Source organism: Hyperoodon ampullatus, assembly GCF_949752795.1.
Source record: "Hyperoodon ampullatus genome assembly, chromosome: 7".
NCBI classification, from domain to species: Eukaryota; Metazoa; Chordata; class Mammalia; order Artiodactyla; family Ziphiidae; genus Hyperoodon; species Hyperoodon ampullatus.
The window spans coordinates 41,286,681-41,313,477 of NC_136920.1; the positions used below are offsets into that span (position 1 = coordinate 41,286,681).

The window sequence follows — 26,797 nt, forward strand, 5'->3', positions numbered from 1 at the left end:
CTGGTATAATCATGCTCAATAATTAAGTAAAGGAAAAAAAGCAAGAGAAATGTTGCTATCTCTATTTCAAATAAAAGTGTGGTGTTTAGCTACATGTTCTTAAGACATCCAAAGTATGTATTTTAGCATAATCTTGTTTTTATTTTTGTATTGTTTAAATGTAACTTTATTATTGGTGGACATGGCTAATCAAAATCAGGTAAATACAGGACTGGAAAATAAGCACAGGCAATTCACAACATGCTGACTATGGTACAAATGATACGTGCAGTGGAAATTAAAAGAAGGAAAAGAGCAGTGTTAGTAGTTTATGGTTCAATATGGCCTTTCTGGGGATTTTCAGGATGTTAGATGTGTTTATGAGCTTCTCAGAGTTCACAGCCTATTATGCTGTGTAGGAGAAGGAAGATAACAGAGCCTAATGCCCTAGGGATTTGCCCCCAGAACCCTGTCTTCTTCCTTCTTTGCCCCCAGTCTATAGGCAACTTTGTCTATTTTTTTCTATCAAAAAGAATGGCTTTCAGATAGAAGTGGCTGGAATGATTGTTGGTAAGGATACTAAAATCAAAGGTGGATGAAGAGATCTTAAGGGAATACCTTATATGTAATTCATCAGTGAGAAGAAACTTGAATTCATTTCAGGGTACCAAGATTACTAACAAATGAGATCCCTGAAGAACCATAGAGAACTAGAGAGTTATGGCAAGAATGGAAATGGGCACGGGCCCTTCAAGTTTCAAATGGGAGGAGGAGGGTCTGTAGATTTTTTAGACTAGGTTGCTTGACAGCTTGACATTAATGGTCAAACAAGAGACTATAATGAATTAGTAAGTGCAAGCTCTTGTGTCACTAATTGTTCCCAGAACAACAGGGAAAGGTATGGGCTGTATACTAATAACATGTAGGCAGACTTTTGATTATAATAATACCCAAATAAAGCTCATTTGACCAGTGATTTCCCTTTCCTACTCCCATATGCTATTTTATGTAGCTGGAATTTTTTAGAGTATCTAAAAAAATATGAACAGAGCTAAGCCCCTGGAGAGGTCTCTGGTGGAATGACTTAGGGCCATGCCCCCAGTCCTCTCCCATTCCTGTTAGTGATTTGGATAGTAGGGAATATGTTCATCCTGTTTGCTGGAAATACACTGGGTTGATCTGAAAAAGATCTTGAGAAGTAGGAGAGATGGGCTTAAACTAACTGATGAAATGTTTTCATGAAATCATTTTATAGACAGATACCCTTAAACTGTTGAATTTCAGAAGGAAATGATGGGGAAAATGGGCTTTTAACTTATGTAACATATTGTTGCTCAATAATAATTCTAGTGATATACAGATCATAAATACGTGCTCTTTGTAGAAAATAAATGCTTTAAGCCTATTTCTTATTGTAATGAAGTAAAAAGAATAAATACTATTATGAAATGTTTTAAAATAGTTAAAAAGAGAAAAAATACATCGGCATCTTAGCAGCTCTTATTAATACTTATTTGTGGGTATCTCTTTTCAGGAGTGTGGTTGATTTTTTTCTGGTGATAACACAGCTGGGATTCTGTAGTGTTTATATTGTCTTCTTAGCTGAAAATGTGAAACAAGTAAGTATTTTTCTCCAGTTTTTGAAATCATTTTCTTCTGATGCCATAGTTATGGCATCATATTTTCTCTGAGTAAGCTGTGGTTGAATATGAAAATGTATTTCTTTCATAAATCATGTATCTTTCTAGGTTTTCCTTTAGTCGTTTTTTTTTTTTGCAAGTTGGATTCTGCTATTGTTGATTTTTACATTTCTTGCTATTATATCGATAATGCTTGTTCTTTCAGATCAAAACAGGCATAATTTACTGTTTCTTGGCTATTTGGAATTTAGATCTCAAAAGCAGATATACGGATGTTTTGGTAGCATATTTTTTACATTGATATTTTATTTAAAAAGTATATAAGGCATTAGCCAGCAGCCTAAAAAGTGAAGTTAAAAAGTGGGCATTATTAAAATCTCATAGTTATTGCCATTGTCTAAAAAGATACTGTGTCCAGAAATGTACAGTGTTCTGTAGTTCTCTCCATATTATAAAGGTTTGTTTTAAGAGTGGTTTGCAGTCTTGGTAGAGACTGTCAATTTGAACAAACATGCAAAGCACTGAAATAAAAAAGCTCCCCTATCAGAATAATGCCAAAGCACATTTCTTTATGTGCTTTAACTGATAGTTGGCCTATTATTCCTACTTTACCCTCTGCTTTTCTTTATTTTAATCAATAACATTTATTAGTATACACAAGTGCATGGTGCAGTAGTAGGCATTATATATAGTAATATGTAGAACTTCTCATAGGTATTTTAATGCAAAATCATGTGAATATGTGTTCTAAAGAATCTATATGTATATATCTAAGTATATATTTGACTCATTTTTCTAAGTGCTTCATTTTATATTTAGACCAAGATTTGGCAACATTTTTTATAAAGGGCCAGATAATAAGTATTTTCTGTTTTGCAGGCCATATGATCTCTATCTCAACTCAGCCATAGACAACAATACATTAGATATGGCTGTATTCCAGTAAAATTTTATTTGCAAAAATAGGTGGTAGAATGGGTTTGGTCTGCAGGCCAAAGTTTAATAAAGCCATCAGCTTAGGTTTCTAATGTTGGAAAGGGTCACTGAGTCTTTCTCTTATAAATAAGAGAGTTGATGGTTTTATCAGCACTGCTCATTATAGATGATGTGCTTTTGAGTTTACAAGTATTTAGTTCCACAAGTCACATATTTTTAGGACTGCTAACTCAGTTAAGAGGCTGTTTATTGGGAAGATGGACATACCATCTTAGCAGTCATTTACATAGAATACAGTGGAAATGGTGCCTTTCTAGGATTGTGCAGTATGGTAGTACTATATCTTTTCTATCATCTCCTAAGAGAGCTACCAACAAACTTTATTTAAAGTTATAAATAATGCTAATAATGCCTTATAATCTTATATTTATAAGCTATGATATATATCCTTTAATTTTTTACAACTACTCTGTAATATAAGTTCCATGCTCATTTTATGAATGAGGAAACCTAGTCTCACAGAGCATGAGCAGTGTCCCCTAGGTCATGTGAATTAGGCAGAAACTTAGGTGCCTGACATAGCTGCCACACAGTATATTAATTGTTCATCACTGGGCAGGACATTGTCTGATTTTAGTTGTGTGTATGTGTATGTGTGTGACATAGACTGTGTTAAGTACATAAAATAAATATAAGCTTAGGATTGGTGACTTTCTCCTATGAAATGATATCAGATGCTTCCAAAGTTGAAAGGAAGAATTTAACTCATTTGCACATATCCTAAGAAGACCAGGTAGAAAAAGTGACTCTCTGGAAGGTAAGGAGAAGCTTGCTGTAGATAGATAAAAGATCTTTTGAGGCATGAAGAGCAACATGGAAAAAGACATTCAGTCAGACTTGAGACTTGAAAAGCTGAAAGCAACGCTGAGCACCTCACCTGTGCAGAGCAGACAGATGGTCATTGAAACAGCATCATCAGAGATTTTCCCTCTCTGCAGCGGTGTTCTCACACTTGATAGCAATCTCCAATAAAAGACACATGGTTTGATTAAACCTTACTAATTGCTACTACTTTTACAGTTAAAATTTGTAAGATTTTTACCTCCTTAATCTACATAAAATTGCAGGTTCAGTATTTCATCGAATCAAAGAATTAAGAGTTTAGTTCCCATACAAACGTGTACATCTCCTGCTTTGTAACTGTCACATGGCTGTTCTTGATCCCGTTAAGCCACTGTGGACAATCGACAGGGGGAAAAGAACTGTGGTGCTTCCAGTGATTCTAGTCCATGGTGGTTATAGTTGCTCCTCTCTGTTCTTACTCTAAGATACTCAAGAAAATGTCAGGTAGACAAAATAGTGTATATGGGCATGAAGAGTTGGGAAGGGATTTTACATTCAGAGGAAAAAAAATGTTGTGATACCAAAGACCATGGACTTTAGAGTCAGAAGATCTGAATTCAAATCCATGCTCTCAGTTTTAACTCACACATTGGGTAAGACCCTCTTGTCCCTCGTCAAGCCTCGGTTTCCTTATTTGTAAAATGGGAACGGTAGCAAAATCTCCCCATGTTCCTCATAAATTTATTGTGAGGCTCAGCTGACAAAAGGTTTGCGAAAGCCCTTATAAAATGCATTATGCATTTTATATGCAGTATGCAAATGTAGCCTATTGTGTCTTTAATTCTGCATTTTAGCTTTGCTGAAGAACATAATCTGCCTTTGGAATTTTAACCATTAAATTACTGAATTGAAAAGTTAATAAATAGTCGAATTTAGTAAATTTGAGATCTAAATGGAAACAACTGAATTTAGTAATTTTATTTTATAATATTTATTTCAGTGTTTTGCATTTTGGTAAACATGTGAGATCATAGGAAGTCCTATTAGATAGCCAATCTCTGTCTCTAGAGGGCACCAAAGGATTCAAATGTTTACCTGAATCTTGCTCTGGGTATGTATCTACATTTTTATTTTACTTTATTTTTTAATCTTGAGAATTTTTATCACCATCTTTCTGCCAAAGAATACTAATTATTATGAGAGATTTGTGGTAGAATTGATTTCAAATTCCCAAGCACCTAATGACTCAAACAGTTCTCTCTAAAACTGGTTATATAACTGCTTTTCTCTTACCAGGTATCCTTGTTAGAGCTTAACTTTCATCATTATCTAATCTGATTATTGGACGTACTTCTTTGATACAGAAGTATTTGGCTGTAAATAATTTGGTTACAGAGGAAATTGGGTCAACAAATAAAATACATTCTTAAAAGCCAAGTAATGTGAATTATCAAATTTGCTTCTATTTCAAATTATAGAAAATAAAATTAAAAGTTTTAATGGACAATTACAATATAAATGAGAGCTATGCATTTCTTAAATGGTACATGGTGTAACCTGAGAGTTTGTTAGTCCTGTGTGAGTTATAAATTGCCAATATAACTTAAAACTAGTAGATATATTCCCTGCAGTTTAAGATGATATGTACATTTGTAGTGACACTAAACATTGCTTATTGTGGATAAGTGTAAAATTAAACACTTTAATTATTATTCATATCAGGATTTTGTTCTGTACTTCTGACTTTTTGGCCTTTTGTTACTGTATTTAAGGAGAGAGAGAGAGAGAGAGAGAGAGATGTCAAGGTGGAGGCCAGGTGGCTACTTGGGCAGGGCCCCTCTTTAAGGATTGCAGCATTTTGGTCAGGTAAACATGTACCTGTCACAAGCTAGATTCTGGGGTCTCAGGCCTGGGTTTGAATCCTAGAACCAGGACTTACTGGCTTGATATTATATAGGGATTTTTTTTTTTTTACCCTTCCTAAACCTCAGTTTCCTCAGCTATAAATTGATATTAATACTACCACCCATCTCAGAGTGTTGTTTTGAGGTTTAAATGAGACGTTGTATAAGATTTAGTTCAGTACCTAACACATAGAAAGTACTCAGAAAATACTTGCTGTTATTACTATAGGGTCTGGTTCTTAAGAATTTATGTATCCAGAGACTTGATAAGTCTTTGCATTCCATTGTGTTCAAAGGAGGGTACAGTATTTGGGGCAAATAGATTTTCACTGGAATTTATATTATAGTTTGATCTGCCTGTGCTGTGAGTTTTTAAGATTATTTTTAAAGTCCTCTATAATTTCATTTCTATTTTTGTAAGTTGGATTATGTGATTAATTGAATCAAGGACAGTTTTTAATAAATGGAGCCTATAAATCATTGAATCTCTTTTGAAAGTTGAATATAGGTTTATAGAAGTGGCTGAATAAATTTTGAGGCAAAGTTGATTTATCTTGTAGAAGTTTTTTGCTCTAATAAAAATTTTTTAGTGTCTAGCATGCATGAAGATAGTTGATTTTTAACAAATATTTATTGACAGTGATGATAATTCATCAGCAGGTGCTTTATAAAATACCTTTAAAGTTAGGCTCTGATTTCTAATTTTAATTTTGAGTACTGTACATTTCTAAGAGGTACTTAGAGTTGTTTCTTACTTTGAAAAAAGTATGTTAGTAGAATACCCAATGGCCATTCTGGACAAGCATGCTTCCACTTTTGATTATCTCAGAAGCAGGTTGAGCCTTTCTAGGCATCATGAGCATCACAGTCACAAAGCTTCACAATAAATTAGTAAATCCATCCTCATAATTTTTTAGTGAACTTTCTTTTCACAGTATGATAAAGTTATTTTGCAAAGAAGATTATCCTATTTTAATTATCCTTAAATTTGATATATATATTTCTAAGACACTAGAGTATCTTAAAACTGTGTAAGTATTTTATTTATTGTAAACAAATTTATCATAGAGTGTATATAGATCATAATTTTCTTCATATTTCTCCTTTATTATTATAAGTTGATGGAAGTTTTTTCCCCCCTCTTCCTTATTCTCCTGGTAATCCTGTGTAGGTTCATGAAGGGTTCCTGGAGAGTAAAGTGTTTGTTTTGAATAGCACCAATTCATCAGATCCATGTGAGAGAAGAACTGTTGACCTAAGGATATATATGCTTTGCTTTCTTCCATTTCTAATTCTTTTGGTCCTCATTCGTGAGCTCAAGAATCTATTTGTGCTTTCATTCCTTGCCAACGTTTCCATGGCTGTGAGTCTTGTGATAATTTATCAATACATTGTTAGGGTAAGTATAACATGTTTTTAACTGTGTCATATGTTTCTTAACAAGTAAATATTTTTCACTTTGGAGGTAAAAGTAATGATAAGTAAAGACTCTACTTCATATGTGTCACACAGGAGATAATCAGGGAACTCTGGTTTCCTTCTGGGGGATACTGCTTAGTTGAAAAAGCAATATATGACATAGAGGTTGAAAGCATAGGCTTTGTAGTCAGATCTGGTTTTGAATCCTGGTAAGTATGTTTCTGGGCTGTATGATATTGCTTCAGAAGATAGTAATACCTGACTTATTAGAGTTGTGAGATTTAGGATCGTGCCTTAGTGCACTGCCTAACATGAAACAAAGAACTCATTAGTGTTTTGTTTATTCCTTTAAGATTTAAACCAATCACAAGAGATGGGAGTACAGACGTGATTTTATAATTTTCTTTCACTTCTGAACCTTTATTTGCTGCCACCACTTCAGCTCACTGCCACTATACTAGGCTGTAACATCTTTATCTGATGTATGCAATAACCTCAACTCATTTTATTGTAGGCAGTCTGGAGATTCTTAACCCAGTTTCATTAAAATATTCTATTGATGGGATTCAGGGGATCTGCGAATCCCTTAAAATTATTTATAAGAGTTAGTGCTTCTGTATGTATATATGCATTTTTCTACTGAGCAGCTGTATAGCTTTCATCTCTCATAGGAGCCAATGACTCAAAAAAGGTGGAGAATCCTATTTTTTCCTGATACAGTCCATTTTATACATTGCTGCCAAAGCAGTTGTCCTAAAATCTCCATTAGCAATTCATTACAAATTCTCTTATGATGCATCTATGTTTCCTTTTTGCCCCATCTTAATTCCAAAGCCTGTAGACTTTGTTATAGCATGTGAGAGTGAAAGGGGACAGGCAGGAAGATCTCATAAGGCTTTCTGGAGTTCGTGACCCCTTGGCTGGACATGTAGGAGTTAGTGGAGCAGAAAAGGAAGCTCCTTAGGTAGAGGGAACCATGTGAGCCTTGAAGTACAGTTTAGCGTTATCCAATAATCCAAACTTTTTTTTTTTTTTTTTTTTTTTGCGTTACCCGGGCCTCTCACTGTTGTGGCCTCTCCCGTTTCAGAGCACAGGCTCCGGACGCGCAGGCTCAGCGGCCATGGCTCACGGGCCCACCCGCTCCGCGGCATGTGGGATCTTCCCGGACCGGGGCACGAACCCGTGTCCCCTGCATCGGCAGGCGGACTCTCAACCACTGCGCCACCAGGGGAGCCCAACCCAAACATTTTAATAATTTTTTCATTTTGACCCTAGCTTATGTTTCACCATTATATCACACAGTTCTACCTATGCTTCAGATCTTCTAAATCTATTCCCCAAATTTTCCCTGTGCTGTCACACTTCAGTTTCTTTGTTCATCCTCTTTCATTGGCCTTGAATTCCACTTCTAGTCAGGTAAAGGCAGAGAACACAGGCTGGTGAGGAGACTTGGGTTAGCTGGAAGAAGTGGCCATTGTGGACCCAGGGATCTTGAACAAGATGCGCAGTCTGTGAGTTTCCAGATAATGAGAGTTAGAAAAAGGCTATATGAGTCAGGACCAAGAAATCAAAGCCAGAGTCAAGGCATAGGCACAAGTAATAAGGGTAAGGCAACTGTCAGGTCAAAGAGTAAGATGCTGAAACCACGAGGAGACCTGTTCTAGAGAACAGCACAGCGTTATTGAGATAGAAAGCCAAAGTCGGGAAATCTTAGAGACCAAAAGAGCAATGAAAGTAGAGTGGGGAATGAATTTCATTGAACACCGTCAGCAGTGGTTGATAACTGACTATATGGCTCTCAGCTCAGACGTTGAATATGCTTATGTATTTCCTGTTGTGGCAGGAGCCATACCCAGTGAGAACAGCCTGGGACTTACAGGTGGAAACAGGTAATCAGGAGCATTTAGCTCAGATGGAATGTGTGGGCTTGAGGAAAACGATTGCTTTTGGCAGTGAAATCCTAACAGCTTGGCTACATTTAACATAAGATGCTTAAAGTTTTTATTGAAAGAATTATTCACATTTATAATACACATTTGCTGCTGTGAAGCTCAGAAGTATATGATTTCGCTCTTCCATTTTAAATTCTTTCAAGTAAGTAAAGATGTAATTTATTGACATCTTATTTTTCCTTTCTCCAGAATATGCCAGATCCCCACAACCTTCCAATAGTGGCTGGCTGGAAAAAATACCCTCTCTTTTTTGGTACTGCTGTATTTGCTTTTGAAGGCATAGGAGTGGTAAGGATTTAGTCTTTATTACTATTTTTTTAAATCTTAAGTTAACACAAGGACTTATTTACATTTAAAAATGCCTGTTTTTCTTTTGTTTCTATTTTTTTATTCCTAGAAAACAATTTGCATTTTGGTATGATAGACTTGAATTATAATTTACTTCTTCTACTTACCAAGACTTTTATCTTAGATGTATCACTTTTTCTTAATCTGTAAAATGAGAACATTTGAATAGATGATTTTTTAACATTTTATCGTGGAAATTTTCAAACCTATACAAAACTTAGAGAATAGTGTGATGAACGCCTATGTAAGCATCACCCAGCTTCAAAAACCATTAACTTATGGCTAATTTTGTTTGATCTGTATTCTATCTACTCTAGCAAGTCTGGGTTATATTCAGACAAATCCCAAACATCATATTTTATAGACTAGATGATTTTAAGTGAATTGAAATTGTTACAAAGTTACTATTGCATAAGAAGAGTCAAATGTAAATTCTCTGCTTAGATTTATACGTATCATACTTGTTTTGAGAAATGATGTTATCATAAAGCTAATACCAAGAGATACAAACATCCTGAGAATTCTGAGATCCTAAATATTTCCATTAAAGATGCTTCCAGTTCATTTCAAGCCTAGAATATGTAGATTTGGGGAAAGTTGAATATTGCTGTTTACTCCATAGCTTATGTTTCATAGCCTGATGGTTTGGTATGGGAGCAAAACCACTCATAAACGTCTATTTATATGAACCACAGACAAAACAGAACTAAAAGGCAATTTTACGCCATTTTACTTGGGTTTCTGCTCTCTCTGAATTCTCCTTTATAGAATTCTCACTAATTCTTACAGCTCCACTTATCTGTGTTACAGACATAAGTGTAGATTTTCATTTCTGCTTTAGCTAGTAAGCTCTAGTTAACTGTTGGACATTTCCAGTTAAGTGTTGTTCCTCTGACATCTCAAATTCAACAACTCCGAAGTCTGACAGACAACCTTTTTTTTTTTTTTAAATCTAAAACCAGTTTCACTTTCTCATTTCTCTATTTACTTTAGTTTTACTTCCAGTCACTCAAGCTTGAAATGTTAGAGTATTTCTTTTCACTGTGTCCCTGGTTTCCCCATTCCAGTCAGTAATTAAGACATGTTGAGTCTTCTTTTCATATTTCCCCAAATCTATTCCATAAAGGAGATTATGTGTAAAACACTTAATGCTGCTTGAGGGAGCCTCTGTAAATGTTCATTTCCTTCTCTTCCCCCTTTTCTAGCTGCATTGACACCATTCTTGACTTTAGCTTCTTATTTCAGGTCTGGATTATCTCCAGAACATACAAATTGTTCACTGTTCTCTTTTCTGTTAATCACTTAAAATTTCCACGTAGACCTGACTAACGCACCTGAAAAGTGGAGATGAAATTAGTTATTATCTCATGAGGTTATTATAAATACTATGTGATGTATTACATGCAAAGCTTTTGAAAAATACCTAGCACATTGTAAGCACTCAGTAAATACTTGTTATTATTATTACTTAGTGTCTTTTACTGCATGGTCAAATTGTATGGCCAAAATCTCCAAAGATTTGCCTAAAAAATTAACCTTTCAGTTAGCCTTTTTTCCTTTAAAGGTTTTTTTTCCCATAATGAAAATATTCATCTTATTAAATTGATGGACATTAGATATAGATGGATAGATATAGAAACAGTTATAGACATGTATATACATGGGTTAGTATACATACATATGTTTCCTAACTCTGTCTGCTGAGAGAACTGGAAGCAGTGGCACCCAGTAGCAATGAGCACACTCAGCACCCAGATCTTGAGTTCTAAATACAATTCTGCAACAAAGGAACCAAAGTTCTTTGAAGAAATAGCTGATTGTAGGGTTGAAGCAAGGAAATTCAATGTGGGTCTGGAGCATCTTCTAGTGCCAGAAAGTATGGAAGTGCTCAAAAAACAAAAGAATGGATGCATGTCAAAGGGACACAGGACCCAACCTGATAGAATTCACGATGACCAAAGATGGAACGATATGAGCAACAAAGTAAATAATAGTTTTTGGGATTCATACTCAAAGTATAAAACAAATATACATGAATCCATGCTAATACAAATAAATGATTAACTAAATAAGTACCTAGGGCAGATTTTCAAATAACTTATGTAGATAACCCCCCTCCAGGAGCTCTAATTTAATCCCCTCTATCTGTAGTGACTTACTTCCAATGAATAGAGTATGATGAGGCAGGGGGAAAAATCTTTACAGGCAGAGAAACCTGGCAAACACTGCCTTGCCCAAGTGATCAAAATTAATTTCACCAGTGATAAATCATGTTGATAGCATGTGTGATGAGAAGGGCACTGCACCTCTGTGGTATCCTTTTCTGAAACCTATTTTCCCAGTCTAGTCATGAAGAAAACATCAGACAAACCCAAATAGAGCGACAGTGTACCAAATACCTAACCAATGCTCCTCAAAACTGTCAAGGTAATGTATAATAAGGAAGGGTTGAGAAACTGCCACAGACCAGAGGAGATTAAGGGGACAGGACAGCAAAATGCAATGTGCTGTCCTGGATGGGACTCTGGAGCAGAAAAAGGACGTTAGTGGGAAAACTAGTGAAATCCAAATAAAGTTTGGAGTTTAATAGTAATGTACCAATATTGGTTCTTAGTTGTAACACAGGTACTTAGGTTGTGTGAAATGTTAACAATAGCGGAAACTGGTCAGGAGTATATGGGAGTCTTCTGTTTTTCTCTGCATCTTTTCTGTAAATCTAAAATTATTCCAGAGTAAGAAGTTTATTTTAAAAAACCTAACAGACACTTTTGCCTACTAAGAGCTGATTTCAAGTCTTTTTAAGAATAAAAAAATCTGTAGTGTGAAAAAATATGTAACACGTAGAAAAATACATCAACAATTATGTTTGCATATAAACTATAGAAAGATTAATTTGTGTACATATAAGATGGGATATTAGATTGTTTTAAATTACTTGCATTCTCTTCTTAGGTCCTTCCACTGGAAAACCAAATGAAAGAATCAAAACGCTTCACCCAAGCACTGAATATTGGCATGGGAATTGTTACAACTCTGTATGTAACATTAGCTACCTTAGGATATATGTGTTTCCATGATGAAATCAAAGGCAGCATAACTTTAAATCTTCCCCAAGATGTGTGGTAGGTAGACAAGAGTTTGTTAACCTAGTTTGTGTATTCTGTAGATATAATTTACCAATGTTTCATGATAAAGGTGTATTCTTGGTTTTGTGATTTAAACATTTAAAATCTTTACTGTGATTTCTTTATTTGTGTAATCTAAATTTTTTTCATAATCTTCAGAAGAGATCATCTATGATTTTACATATTCTTGTCGGATCTTTTAAAAGATTCAGAATTATAGGGTGTTCCAAATTTGAGTAACATATAAGAGTAAAACATGACATTTATTTATTTATTTTTATTTTTTGGATTTTTCGAATTTTATTTATTTTTTTATACAGCAGGTTCTTATTAGTTATCCATTTTATACATATTAGTGTATACATGTCAATCCCAATCTCCCAATTCATCACACCACCACCCCCCCGCCGCTTTCCCCCCTTGGTGTCCATACAAAGCATGAATCTTTTAATATAGACTCACTTTATTAAAAAAAATTTAATACTTGCTGTCAAAAATCCAACACTCTGGGTTCCTGATAAAATAATACAGCCCATCACTCACGGCCCTCACTCTTTTACGGGTCACCTTTAATACTGTATGTGCCCCAAGTCCTTTCTGAACACAATTAGGCCACATTGTACAGTTGACCATCGAATAACATGGGTTTGAACCTCATGGGTCCACTTATAAGTGGATTTTTTTCAATTAACATATTAGAAAAATTTTTTTTAATTAATTTTTATTGGAATATAGTTGCTTTACAATGTTATGTTAGTTTCTACTGTACAGCAAAATGAATCAGCTATACATACACATATATCTCCTCTATTTTGGATTTCCTTCCCATTTAGGTCACCACAGCGCACTAAGTAGAGTTCCCTGTGCTATACAGTATGTTCTCATTAGTTGTCTATTTTATACATAGTATCAATAGTGTATATGTGTCAATCCCAATTTCCCAATTCCTCCCACCCCTCCTTCCCCCTTGGTATCCATACGTTTGTCCTCTATGTCTGTGTCTCTATTTCTGCTTTGCAAATAAGATCATCTATACCATTTTTCTAGATTCCACATATATGCGTTAATATACGATACCTGTTTTTCTCTTTCTGACTTACTTCACTCTGTATGACACTTTCTAGGTCCATCCATGTCTCTACAAATGACCCAATTTCATTCCGTTTTATGGCTGAGTAATATTCCATTGTATATATGTATCACATCTTCTTTATCCATTCCTCTGTTGATGGACATTTAGGTTGCTGCCATGTCCTGGCTGTTGTAAATACTGCTGCTGTGAACATTGGGGTTCATGTGTCTTTTTGAATTATGGTTTCTCTGAGTATATGGCCAGTAGTGGCTATATATTCCCACCAACAGTGCAAGAGGGTTCCCTATGCCACACCCTCTCCAGCATTTATTGTTTGTAGACTTTTTGATGATGGCCATTCTGACCAGTGTGAGGTGATACCTCATTGGACTTTTGATTTGTATTTCTCTGATAATTAGTGATGTGGAGCATCTTTTCATGTGTTTGTTGGCCATCTGTATATCTTCTTTGGAGAGATGTCTATTTAGGTCTTCTGCCTATTTTTTGATTTCGTTCTCTCTTTTTTTGGTATTGAGCTACATGAGCAGCTTGTATATTTTGGAGACTAATCCTTTGTCAGTTGCTTCATTTGCAAATATTTTCTCCCATTCTGAGGGTTGTCTTTTCGTCTTCTTTATGGTTTCCTTTGCTGTGAAAAAGCTTTTAAGTTTCATTAGGTCCCATTTGTTTTTGTTTTTGTTTTTTTTCATTACTCTAGGAGGTGGGAAAACTGGACAGCTACATGTAAAAGAACGAAATTAGAACACTCCCTAACACCATACACAAAAATAAACTCAAAATGGATTAAAGACCTTAATGTAAGGCCAGACACTATAACTTTTAGAGGAAAACACAGGTAGAACACTCTTTGACATAAATTGCAGCAAGATCTTTTTTGACCCACCTCCTAGAAAAAATTGTTGAGATTTGTGACAATTTGAAAAAACTCAGAAACTTCATAGCCTAGAAATATGAAAAAAATTAAAAAGTTAGGTATGTCATAAATCTATAAAATATATGTAGCTATACATATAACATAAAAATATGCATTAATTGACTGTTTATGTTATCGGTAAGGCTTCCAGTCAACAGTAGGCTATTAGTAGTTAAGTTTTGGGAGAATCAAAAGTTATATGCGAATTTTCAACTGTGCGGGTTGGCACCCGTAACCTCTGTGTTGGTCAAGGGTCAACTGTAAGTAAATAGTGTTAATATTCATATTAATATTATATACATCTTAATTTTCTCTTTAATATTAGAACCATATTCTGCTAAATGAAGCAATATATAGGGTTTTTTCTTCTTCCAGAGATTGGTCTTTGGAGATTTAAAAAAGATATTGGCAGTCATTACAATGCAGACTTGCTACCTTATTTATGAAATGGAAGGTAACTCCTTAGTTTTGATAAATGCAAAGAATAAATGCTGATTTAATTAATATCACACTGCTCCTTTAGCTGCTTGGGTAGAAGTCTGTGAAACCTTAAGTTTAAATAGTTTATATTTTGTAAAATAGATAGCTAGTGGGAAGCAGCCGCATAGCACAGGGAGATCAGCACAGTGCTTTGTGACCACCTAGAGGGGTGGGATAGGGAGGGTGGGAGGGAGATGCAAGGGGGTATACGTACATGGGGATATATGTATATGTATAGCTGATTCACTTTGTTATAAAGCAGAAACTAACACATCATTGTAAAGCAATTATACTCCAATAAAGATGTTAAAAAAATAAAGCATTGTTTCCCATACAAAATAAAATAAAATAAATAGTATATATTTTGGCTGGCTTCCTAATGAGAGTTTGACTGCTATTCAGTAATCATTTGAATCCTGGGTCTTCACTGGAGTCCAGAATGTTGTTAGAACAAAGGTATGTAGGGAACTATTTATGACAGAGAGAAAGTACCTAGAATAGTTTCCAGGTTGCACAAGAGGCATACATGCAGTGTGTTTATCTTTTTTTTTAAATTATAGTTGTACTTTAGCTATGACATATTTACAAAGGTATTTCAAGATGGAACATGTTTTAATGTCATACATTTGTTTCAAGCTGAAGACATGACTACAAACAATATATACGGTTGTTCAGCATTTATTTCATTAACCTATTTTATAGTTGATTATGTAATTTTGTTTCCTTCAAATGTGCTTCTTTTTTTTGTAATAGTTTAATGTGGAGTAGAAACTTAAACAGCTTAATATAAGAGAATCGAGGCTAAAAATTATGGTAGCTTAGTTCCTCTTTCAAAGACGGTATAATGTCTAGAAAATAGGATGATATTTTTCTCCACTTGGAATAATATTTAGACTAAATCCTGAAAACAAATTTATAAATAAATTTGACAGTACTTTTAATGTCAACTATAAAATGTAGGTGGGGAAACAATCTCAGAATTCTTCCCTACTCTTACTCACGAAAGTATTTAAAGAAAGTCTTCAGGGTGAAGGTGAGAGTGCATGCATGTCAAGTTGAGATGTTCCTGTCCGCAGGGAATTAAGAACATGGTGAAGGAGCAGTGGGCAAGGCTGTGGAGGGAGTGCTTTTGGTATTCACAACTAAATCCTGAGCGGGTGATACTGTCCCTGCAGTAGCTTTAATTAATCCTTCCCTTTTTCTGCATCCCCTTCCCACCTCTTGCCTTATCCCTAATTGCTGTGGCTCCCCAGTTAGAACGGAACTAGTCACAAGCCTTGATTAAAAAGGGACTATCAGATCATAGTTTCTATTCAAGAAAGCCTAGCTAGACACCTGCTTTTTTATTTAGAAGAGGAGAGCCTTGTGTTCTAAGAAACAAAAATCTGGAAAAAACAGGAAAGCAAGTCAAGGTACTCTCCTTTAGAGAACTTGTAACACCTTCTCATTGTGTATATATGCCTTTTGTGGCCTATAGTCTTATTTCTTTATGGTCTTCAGCTGGGACAGTTAAAATACTAGCCATGGCTGAGGGATACTGGAGAGGAGATGCTTGTCGGTTATAGTGATAGTCTTCCAAAATGAGAAGCTTGGACTAGAACAGTCATGGGGTTATATCTAATGTTCCTTTCTTGAAATGCTATGTATGAGTCTCTTCTCCCCCCAACCCACCCATGCTTCAGGCAATAGGCCTAGCAATTTAGAGAATGTACAGTGTACTCTTTATTGGCTGGGCATGAAATCCAATCACAAGACCCTAGGGAACTCATAGCTACTAGCTATGGGAAGCTGTAAAGGGCTTTTGATGCCACATTGACTTAAAGTCTCAGAGTTCATACGGGGTATTTCTACAAGAAAAGATTGAATTAGAAAGCAGCCCCAGAATAAAGCAAGTATGGATTAGAGAGGCTCCAAGTTATTATTATTTATTACCCTCAATCTTAGTTAGGCATCATTTTTTAAAACTAGTTATGAATAATATTGTTCAATATATTGCATTTAGCTTTTTAAGTAAAGGTTGTATTTTAAAAATGATAATGAAGTGAATTCACAATTCTGAGCTAGAACATTAGCACCTTGAGGGCAGGAACCCTGCATCTTCTGGGTTTGTGATGCATCTCCACAATCTAGCACATTACTCAGCATTTAAGAGGCACTTAGTAAACGTTTGTTAAATAGTATTCTAGGCATAAAAGCATTTCTCTTGTTACTACTAGTCTTAGTTGAATGATGTTTTCGCAGTGGTTTTCCAAGATTTCCACTAAAGTAACCCAAATAGCAGACACACTTCCACTAACAGATATCAAGGATATTAGGTTTTCATATAGACAAACACTGAGAAGCAGTTAGGTGACTTCTGCTGCCTCACACGTGGCATTCTTTGTGAAGCACACAATGGATAGGGAAGATTCAACCAAAAATAGGAAAGAAGTATATAAGAACAGGAAAGGTATGAGGTAGGTATTTTAATTTATTTAGAATATTGAACTGGGACTTCATTTTCCCCCCAAAACAGAACAAACCTTAAGTCTGAGCTCATGTTTGTAGCATACAGGAGCTAGGAGGCTGAGTATTCTGGGAAATAAAGCTGACAAATAGTGGCAGGTAGTCAAGCTACACTACATCTTAATTGATCCTACCTCACAATCAGGGAGCTGAACTCTGAAGAGTTTGTTACCTGAGATGAAAATATTTAGGCAAGAATGGACTCACCAAGAGGCACAGTAAATAAAGAAGTAGAGCAGTAAATTTAAGGAAACTGGAAAAAGAAGGTTTGTGTATTCTGGACTATTCCCTCTGTCCTCTCCCTCAGAAATTCTTAGTGATCTTCCAGTATTAAAGTTGCCTATATCTAGGAATCCTGGCCCAAACGGCTTCTGCCTTTCCCTTTGTCTGTCATTTTCTTCCTCACAGTGAATATTATTAAATTTAAAATGTAGGGCATGTATCAAATTCATTTTTCATCTAACAGATATTTATTGTATGTGTTTTTTGTACTGGGAAATGTTCCCAGGCACTAGTGATACAGCAGTGAACAGATTAAAAATCTCTCCCTCAGAGTGCTTACATTCTAGTAAACATGCCACAGGATTGTAGCTAGTTCTCACAAAGACTTCTTGACAGATCTTAACCCTCGAGATTCTTGACAGTCATGAAAGGTCCAAGAGGGAAAGTGAGTTATTAGATTCTTTCCAAGGGTAGCTTCTGTATTCAACCTTGAGAGAAAGAGAATCAGTCAGCCACCTATTTCCCAGGTTAGCTTTAAAAAAATTAAGAAATTCTTATCTATAAATTTTGTTTAGGTATTGATTTCTTAGCCAATGTGGGGAAAATAATAGAAACATTGCAATTTTTGAAATCCTCTGTTTTCAAAACTTATGTTTTCACTGGACTATTTAGTTGTTTTCTCCCCCATAATCTGATTCTATATATTGACTGCAAAATAATTATTTAAAAAATATATTTCTGCTGTTTACTAAGATACTACATTTCTTTGCTACCAGTATAACAGACTTTGTTTTCAAGCAAGAGTCATTTTATTTTTGAAGTATTTTTATTTGTGATATTGATTAGATGTAGTTTCTAAGAATCACCTATCCATACCCATTTTTGTTCATTAATATTAATTTAATTAACATTTAGTAAGTATCTATCCCCTGCCAAGTGCATGGGGGGTTATTATACAGAGAAGAATAAAACATAGCCTCTAACTTTCAAGAACTTTGGCACTGAGTTTTGTTTTGTTGTGTTTTGTTTTGTTTTTAAGACTTGTTTTCTTTCTTTCCTTCTTTCTTTCTTTCTTTCTTTCTTTCTTTCTTTCTTTCTTTCTTTCTTTCTTTCTTTCTTTTTTTAAAAATTTTTAGTTGCACTCCACAGCATGTGGGATCTTAGTTCTCCAACCAGGGATCAAACCTACACCCGCTACATTGGAAGGCAGTGTTAACCACTGGACCGCCAGGGAAGTCCCTGGCACTGAGTTTTAAAATACCTTTTAACATGTACCATATGTTATTTAAAAGTTGTTTTATGTTCTTATATATCATCAAAACAAATTCCTATCACTTTAAGCAAGTTTTTTTATCCTTTTGAGAGACAGTTTACTGGGTAGATTCTTCTCTCAACTCTTCATTTCTAAAACTTAGTACCTATGGACAATTACCACAGATACATGCTTAAAACCAAAATGAGAACAAAGATTGATAAGATATAGAAAAGTTGAGTAGAGAAAAATAGTACTTGAAAATGTAGATATCAAACATAGAAATTAGTGGGTTCTTAAAACAAAAAAGAAGTAAAAGTGGAAGAGTTGATTTTAAAAGACTGTAGCACTTCCCTTAAATACTCATTTCTGTATTACTCTTTGGTGGATGATTAGCAAATATACCAGCTTCTAAAAGACCCAAACCATTTTATTTCCTATTTCTACTCTGTGTAACACCAAGTGATAGTAATTACATATAATTAATATTACTGAATGGTATTAATAATAACCAGATTCTTAACCCATACAATTTGTTTTATATAAATAGAAAAGTAATTATACTTTTAAGTAATTATATATATCATTATACATAATGATATATTTTTAGATATATTGGTAATCATATTTTTAAAACATGTAAGTTAAAATATAATTAGAAAAAAAGGAATGTTGTAATAATAAACTGATAAGAATATTCATTTAATTCTCCACAATTACATATCAGAGTATATGAAGCAATCTTTTGGTTATTTTGTACATTTCAATAGCTTGACCATTTATGTTTAAGCATCAAACTGAGAAATATATCTTGAATCATTTTACTATTAAGATAGTATTGTTGCTGGCCCTAAGGCATTCCTTCTTGCCTTAATTATGCTGTTTGTAGTACTTCCAAATCTATTTCTCTCTCTCTTTTTTTTTTTTTACAATTTTTTCACTTTGTATTTTGGGGACTTCATTTTTTTTTAACATCTTTATTGGAGTATAATTGCTTTACAACATTGTATTAGTTTCTGCTGTATAACAAAGTGAATCAGCTATATGTATACCTATATCCCCATATCCCCTCCCTCAAATCTATTTCTACTCAGCTTTCTTCCTTCCTCCTTCACTCGTATGATGAATACATTATAGAAGGAAACTTATCGAATTCCTTCTTGCTTGACGACAGTTTAGGAAACTGTTTATAATCTTGACATCTAAGTGATACCATGCAGTATTTGTCTTTCTTGGGCTTATTTCACTTAGCATAATGCCTGCCAGGTTAATGCATGTTGTTGTCTTAATATGAATCTAACTTTCTTTTTATTTTTAATGAATCAAATAAACAGAGAATAGATTGGTGGTTGCCAGGGGCTGGTGGATGGGGAAGAAGAGGAGAGTTTGGTAAAAGGGTACAAATTTTCGGTTAAAAGGTGAATAAGGTCTGAGGATCTAATGTATAACATGGTGACTGTGGTTGATATGTGTTATATAATTGAAATTGCCAAGAGAGTAGAATCAAAGTGTTATTGCCAAAACGGAAAAAAAAGGCAAATATGTGAGGTGATGGATATGTTTGTTAATTAACTCAGTTGTGGGAATTCTTTCACAATGTATACATATATCAAATCATCATGTTGTGGACTTTAAGTGTATTATAATTTTATTGGTCAGTCATACCTCAATAAAGCTGGAAATAAAAGAATGACTAAATTTTGAAATTTTTTAACAGGTTATATCAATCAGTGAAAATTCTCTATTCCTTCGGCATCTTTGTGACATATTCAATTCAGTTCTATGTTCCAGCGGAGATAATTATCCCTGTGATCACATCCAAATTTCATGCTAAAAGGAAGCAAATCTGTGAATTTGCAATAAGGTCCTTCTTGGTTACTATTACTTGTAAGTATCACTGCATATTTATAGCATAATGATTTTTATTGTTGAATTTCTTATAATGAAGCTACTTAAAAGTTTATTTTTTATATTTTTAAAACAATTTTGTTCACCTAGCTGGGATACATTTTGGTTTAAAATTCTGTTATTCTATAGCTATAGAAGGAAAACACAAACTAGCTCCTATCACACTTAAAACAACTAATCAAATTATTATTTTGGAAATGACCTCACTCATGATTGAAATATATTTAAATCAGATGCATAAACGACCCCTTATATTATTGATACACATTTTACTTTGGTTTTCTAGTTTTCCTCAACTTTTTTGTATCTGTTAACTTTTGTATATTTAACATTTTAACTCTCCATGTCTACCTATATGAATGCGTTTTTTTCTGTTTTGGTCTTTAATAATTTCAGTGGTTTATTTTACTTATTATTTGAAGGAGTGTATATAATCTCTTATTAAAGTTTCATATTGTAGAATGCCTCCACAAGGTAGAATTAAGGATGGAGGCTTGTGGAGAGGGAGCTTGAGTTTGGGATAGTGGAAAGAGTATGAGTTTTACAGTCACACTGAACTGACGGTTCAAACTCAGGCCTCCCACTTACTTGCTGGTGTCTTTAGGTAAGTTACAAACCACCTTTGAGTCCTTCTTTCCTCAACTGTGAAATGAAGATAAGACATTTAAAAATATTAACAAAGTAGTTAGAAATTATTGTTTTATTGTCACCACTTTTACGATAATCTCAAATAGAAAGATGACTGCAACACTGAACTAACTAATGGGATTGCTTAGAATGATACCAGGGACCAGATTACTAGGGATTTGGGGGAACAAGCAGCTTTGGAAATTCTATAGAAGATGTGAATAACCATCTTGGCCCACTCAAGGTTAGAGAATGGTAGAACTAGAAATTCTGGGCAACTCTGTAAATTACATTGAGCAGCTTGGGGTGGAGCTTATGCCTAGATTTAAAGAATTGCGTGTATTACATTGTGTTCAAAGAAAAAGCAAAACTGGGAAAATTAGATAAAACTTATTTTTCAAAGTAATCCTTTAAATGAAATAAGTAAACTAATAAGGGAAATCACATTGAGGAATGACATCAATAAGCCCATACTTTGATGACTCATGAAACATTCAGGAGGAGAAAGTTATTTTAAAACATTTTGGAATATTTTTTACACATTGCTTTTATTGACATTTTGACAACTACTAAATACAAAGACTTATTTCGGTCAAAGTCCTTTTATCAGTAGATGTAAGACAGTTCTATTCTGATAGTATGTCTCCTTTTAGAGTTAGTTACTGAATTTTAATAACTTCATCCGTTTCTGCACATTGACTGCTGTCGTTATGTTGAGCTGCCTGTCTGCTGAGGTACAGACCATACTGCACATCTGTTACCAGGGTTTATTCCCAGAAGCCAGGGCTTTTCCTCAGGAGCTGAGTTCATGTCACAGAGGATTGCATCTTTTTCTTTGCTGCTTTCTTTCTTTTAGTTAAAAATAGGTAAACCTACTTAACCATATATGAGGGTTATATTTACAGCATACTTTGAACAAAGAGAACACAAACCATGCCATATTCTGTCCTACTTCACTGAAACACATCATTGGACACTGAGCTTCATTTACGTCTTTGTCCCATCCTTCCAAATTAAAGTAAAAGCCAACTGATATTCATGACAGGACTGTTTTGAATCTGTTCTCCAAAGCACTTGAAAAGGTTCTGGGTCAGGCTCTTTATTGATGAATGCGTGGAGAGCTGATAGGACCTTGTCATATCTGTAGAGCAGGCAGTGCAGCACTAGCAATGAGAGTGGAGGCTCAGCTGGGTTTGCATGTTTCAGCGTTCCATAATCCTTTCCAAGTACTGAATCCACTTTTACAGGATGGGTCTTCAAAGTAGTGGGCTCATCAGCTTGGATTATACTGGTTATGTCCAAGTCTCCATTTAGTATTTGAATCACCGTTTCACAGTATCTTCTTGGTGGAACTCAAAAGCTTGAAAGGATGGTCAGACTCTTCCTGCATGTTCCCTGTAGGCACTTACCTGCTAGATAAGCATCGTACAGGTAAGGGAGAAGAGTGGATAGAAACTGGCCAAAGGCCCCCTTGGACTACAATAAATGCCTTTTATTTTAAAAGCAGGCCTGTAGAAAAAGCTGTTAAATTTTGATTTGACACGAGTATTTTGATTCCCTGTTTGAATTGAACCTGCAAAATATGTTAAATACTGCTTATTTCTGTAATTGTCCAATTCATTGATACTTCTACTATTTCTAATTTGAAAAGCCCTTGGATTTGAGAGTATGCTTTCTACTCTTAGTAAACTATGACCACATAAAGCATAAATCTTTGGTAGTTTGTAGAATACTAAGAAAACATACTAAAATCCTTCGTTTAAGTTAGTTGTCACTGCAGATGAGAAAAAGTACCGTTCTGTACCCTAATATTCTATCTTAAGAGTCAGTAGGTATATGGAGAAGACCATTCACTCTTTGTGTAATTAAAATTTATGTGCTAGAGTGTTTCTCACAGTTTTGTTGTTGATGTTACAGTATCAAGCATTTTATTTTATTTTTCTGATATATCTGCTTTCACCATTTAGATGCAAACAAATGGACCTAAATAGGCTTTTTATCATGTTAGAGGAAACTTTGTACCTTAAGGATACATTCTTTTTCTCTATAATATAGTTTTGGGAAATACTGGATAAGCTTAATTAGTACTTAATAGGTATATTAACTGTCTGTAAATGACATGGGGCAACCTATTTATAGTAATCCTATAGCGAATATTTGTAATGAATAAACTATCCTTATCCCAAGCTTTCCTTTGACTTACTGTTTTTGTGATTTTTGAGTTCTTCAATGTTGGATTTGCCTAAAGTGTATATATTTCTCTTCCTTGTCTAACTAATAACGTTATCAAATAACGTTTCAAGCCATTTTTACTCGCAAGTATCTATTGGTTATATAACATTTAAAGAATGACTTTAATCAATAAATTTCATGATTTAAAGGTGTTTGATAAGTGGAATTTTAGTCTGAATGAATAAATTCTAAAATACTATAGTGTTCCTCCGCATGGTTTTCCAACATTTCACTTGATTTACTAGTAACAGATTGGATTATTGGAAAACACTAATGATGAAAAATAGATTCCATTCTTCAGATGGCAAAGTTGTAGTCATGTTTGTATGGTTGTCCTTTTAAATACTGCCACCTACTATAAGTAGATGAAGCATGTTTCCACAAAATTGATATAGTCAATGAATTTTAAGAGGTTCTAATTGGGTTTGAGAGTTATACTTTATAGTTCCCTTGAGAGAAATGTTAAAAGGATGTAGCACGCATCCATTAAACAGGGGTCCACTTTATAAAGTATTTCTAGTTTAGAGTTCCAACTTCTTCAAATTCAGTTGTTTTACTTAGGAAGGTTTCTTGTACTTCAGCCTTGTAGGTGTGCAGCTAGATTTATGATTTCAAAATAATTTTTAGGGTTTTAGCTTTCGTAATAATTTAAATAAAAAAGTGGTAAATAATAATGTGTGGTTCTAAGAAATGTGGTGGTTCCAAATTAATCCCACATCCTCCCATAAAACATCGAGGGCCACAAAGAGAATAGGGGAGGGGAGAAAACCATAAACTGAAAATTAAGAAGCAGAGAAGCCAGTAGACTGCAAACTCAAGACTTAATTACAAAGAGCATGAATTAAATTGTATATATACCACAGAAATTTCAGTAAGAGACAAAGACAGAAAAAAGAAAAGCAAAAGGAGGTAAACTTAGAAATAAAAGAGAGGGATAACAAAGGTTGGAGAGAAAACTGGTACCTTTTGAAGACAAGTAAAAGAAAGCCAACACATACATAATTAGAGTCCTCACAGCTGGAACTGTGGTTACATAGTCACCTTTGGTGGCAGTGGTGATATAGTTGTCACAGCTTTCATGTGAGCAAACTCAGCTGTTATTTCTGATGGCAACTCCAACCCTCAACAGATCATTTAATGAACCATCTAAGGACAATTTGGAGAAAGAATATGAGTCTTTTTTTAAAATTTTATTTTATTTATTTATTTTTGGCTGTGTTGGGTCTTCGTTGCTGTGCGTGGGCTTTCTCTAGTTGCGGCGAGTGGGGGCTACTCTTCGTTGCAGTGTGCGGGCTTCTCATTGAGGTGGTTTCTCTTGTTGTGGAGCACAGGCTCTAGGCACGTGGGCTTCAGTAGTTGTCGCACGCGGGCTCTAGAGCGCAGGCTCAGTAGTTGTGGCACACGGGCTTAGTTGCTCCATGGCATGTGGGATCTTCCCGGACCAGGGCTGGAGCCCATGTCCCCTGCATTGGCAAACGAATTCTTAACCACTGAGCCACCAGGGAAGTCCCTAATATAAGTCTTGATTTTTGCAAACCTTCTGTTGATATTTGGTAATATAAAGGTAAAGATCAAGAAAGTGCCAGATCAAAACTTGCAGAAGACTTGATGGTAGCTTGGACTACAATCCTGTTGACAATAATGGTACATTATTTTTTTTTAACTTTTCATTTTGAAATAACTTAGAAAAGTTGTAAAAGAAAGTAGAATTACCATAAGCCCTTTACTCAGTTTCCTCTAATGTTGTCAGCTTACATACCACAGAATAGTTAAGGAAATTAACATTAATACAATGCTGTTAACTAATCGACCTTATTTTGATTTTGCCAATTTTCCCACTGATACCCTTTTTCTGATCAAGGAGCCAATCCAAGGTCCCACCTGAATTTAGTTGTCATGTCTACTTAGTCTCCTCCAGTCTTGACAGTTATCTTTTTTTATCTCTCTTTATTTACCTTGATGTCTTTGAAGTGTCAGTAATTTTGCAGAATTTCCTTCAGTGTAGATTTGTGTGATGCTTTCTTATGATTAGGTTGAAGTTAAGCATTTTTAACAAGAATGCCACAGGTGATGCTTTGCACTTCTCAATACATCACATTGTGGCATCAATATTTCTTATTACTGGTGATGTTAACTTTGATCACTTGGTTAAGGTGGTGTCTGTCAGATGTCTCCACTGTAGAGGTACTCTTTTTCCCTTTATAATTGATAAATATCTTGTAGGGATATATCCTGTTCTCATACAGTTTTTGCCCACTAATTCTAGCATCCTTCAGCGACTTTTCCTGCAACAGTTATTACCGTGGTGTTTGCTTAATAATGATTTTCTATTTCCATTGTTTCTTCTATTTTGGTTAATTGGAATTCTAATGTAAGGAATAGCTATCTCTTCTCTCTCACTTATTTAATGATTTATTTATATCACACCACCCCAGGTTTTGTGCTTTATAGAATGAGCTATATGGCAGAGTAATGAAAATACATTCTTCACCCAGAATTTCGTAGCAAAAATTAAAAGTCGTTTATGTAAGAAACTCTGTTGATAAGTCAAAGTCCGAGAAATATCACTTACTGTTTTGGTTTCTTTCTTTGTTTTCTTTTTTAGCTCAGAACAGAATATGGCAGATTCTTCCACAAGCAATAGTTTAGTAGTGCCTACTTGCATCAACTAATTTTAATGTAGTGAATGTATCTACAGTTAGTATTCATGTAAGTATTAAATATTTACAGAAGAAAAATTTGTATTTTCAATTTTCTAGGTGCTGGAGCGATTCTGATTCCTCGTTTAGACATTGTGATTTCCTTCGTCGGAGCTGTGAGCAGCAGCACATTGGCCCTGATCCTACCGCCTCTGGTTGAAATTCTTACATTTTCTAAGGAACACTACAATATATGGATGATCCTGAAAAATATTTCTATTGCGTTCACTGGAGTTGTTGGTTTCTTGTTAGGTGCATATGTGACTATTGAAGAAATTATTTATCCTACTGCCAAAGTTTTCGCTGGCACTCCACAAAGTTCCTCTTTAAATTTGAATTCTACATGCTTTACATCTGGTTTGAAATAGTAGAAGCAGAATTATGAGTCTCAAGTCTGAAAATGATGAAAATAAGAACCATTAGAACACATTGCCATACACTTAAAAACCGTTTTCTTTCGGCACAACATTGATATTTTGGCAGTAAATTATAATTCTTTACCAATACTGATAAACTACGACGGACTCGTGGTTTTAAGTATTAGCAGCAATTTCAAAAATTTTAGTTCTGAAAATTGAAAAAATTAAAATGTTAAAAAAATTAAAGAACGAAAATGCTTCTGTTATTCTTCTCTCAATCAAATACTTTAACGAGGATTCTCTCTTTTACCTCCATGCTACTCTATTGCCACCCAGTTGAGGAGAGAACAGGATTTCAACA

At 34.7% G+C, this 26,797-nt stretch overlaps 1 protein-coding gene across 1 annotated transcript in view; it reads left to right on the plus strand.

Annotated features, from left to right (window-relative positions):
* The window catches only part of SLC36A4 (solute carrier family 36 member 4), a gene marked incomplete at its 5' end in the record, with an annotated part of 41,700 nt that extends 15,116 nt beyond the window's left edge, over positions 1–26,584 (plus strand). Inside the window, 6 exons of the mRNA XM_079709258.1 lie at positions 1,514–1,598; positions 6,474–6,701; positions 8,863–8,961; positions 11,974–12,143; positions 20,329–20,498; positions 26,138–26,584. Coding sequence (XP_079565384.1) covers positions 1,514–1,598; positions 6,474–6,701; positions 8,863–8,961; positions 11,974–12,143; positions 20,329–20,498; positions 26,138–26,445 — 1,060 coding nt within the window. The 3' untranslated portion in view covers positions 26,446–26,584. The remainder of the gene's footprint in view (positions 1–1,513; positions 1,599–6,473; positions 6,702–8,862; positions 8,962–11,973; positions 12,144–20,328; positions 20,499–26,137) is intronic.
* Between the last annotated feature and the right edge of the window lie 213 nt (positions 26,585–26,797).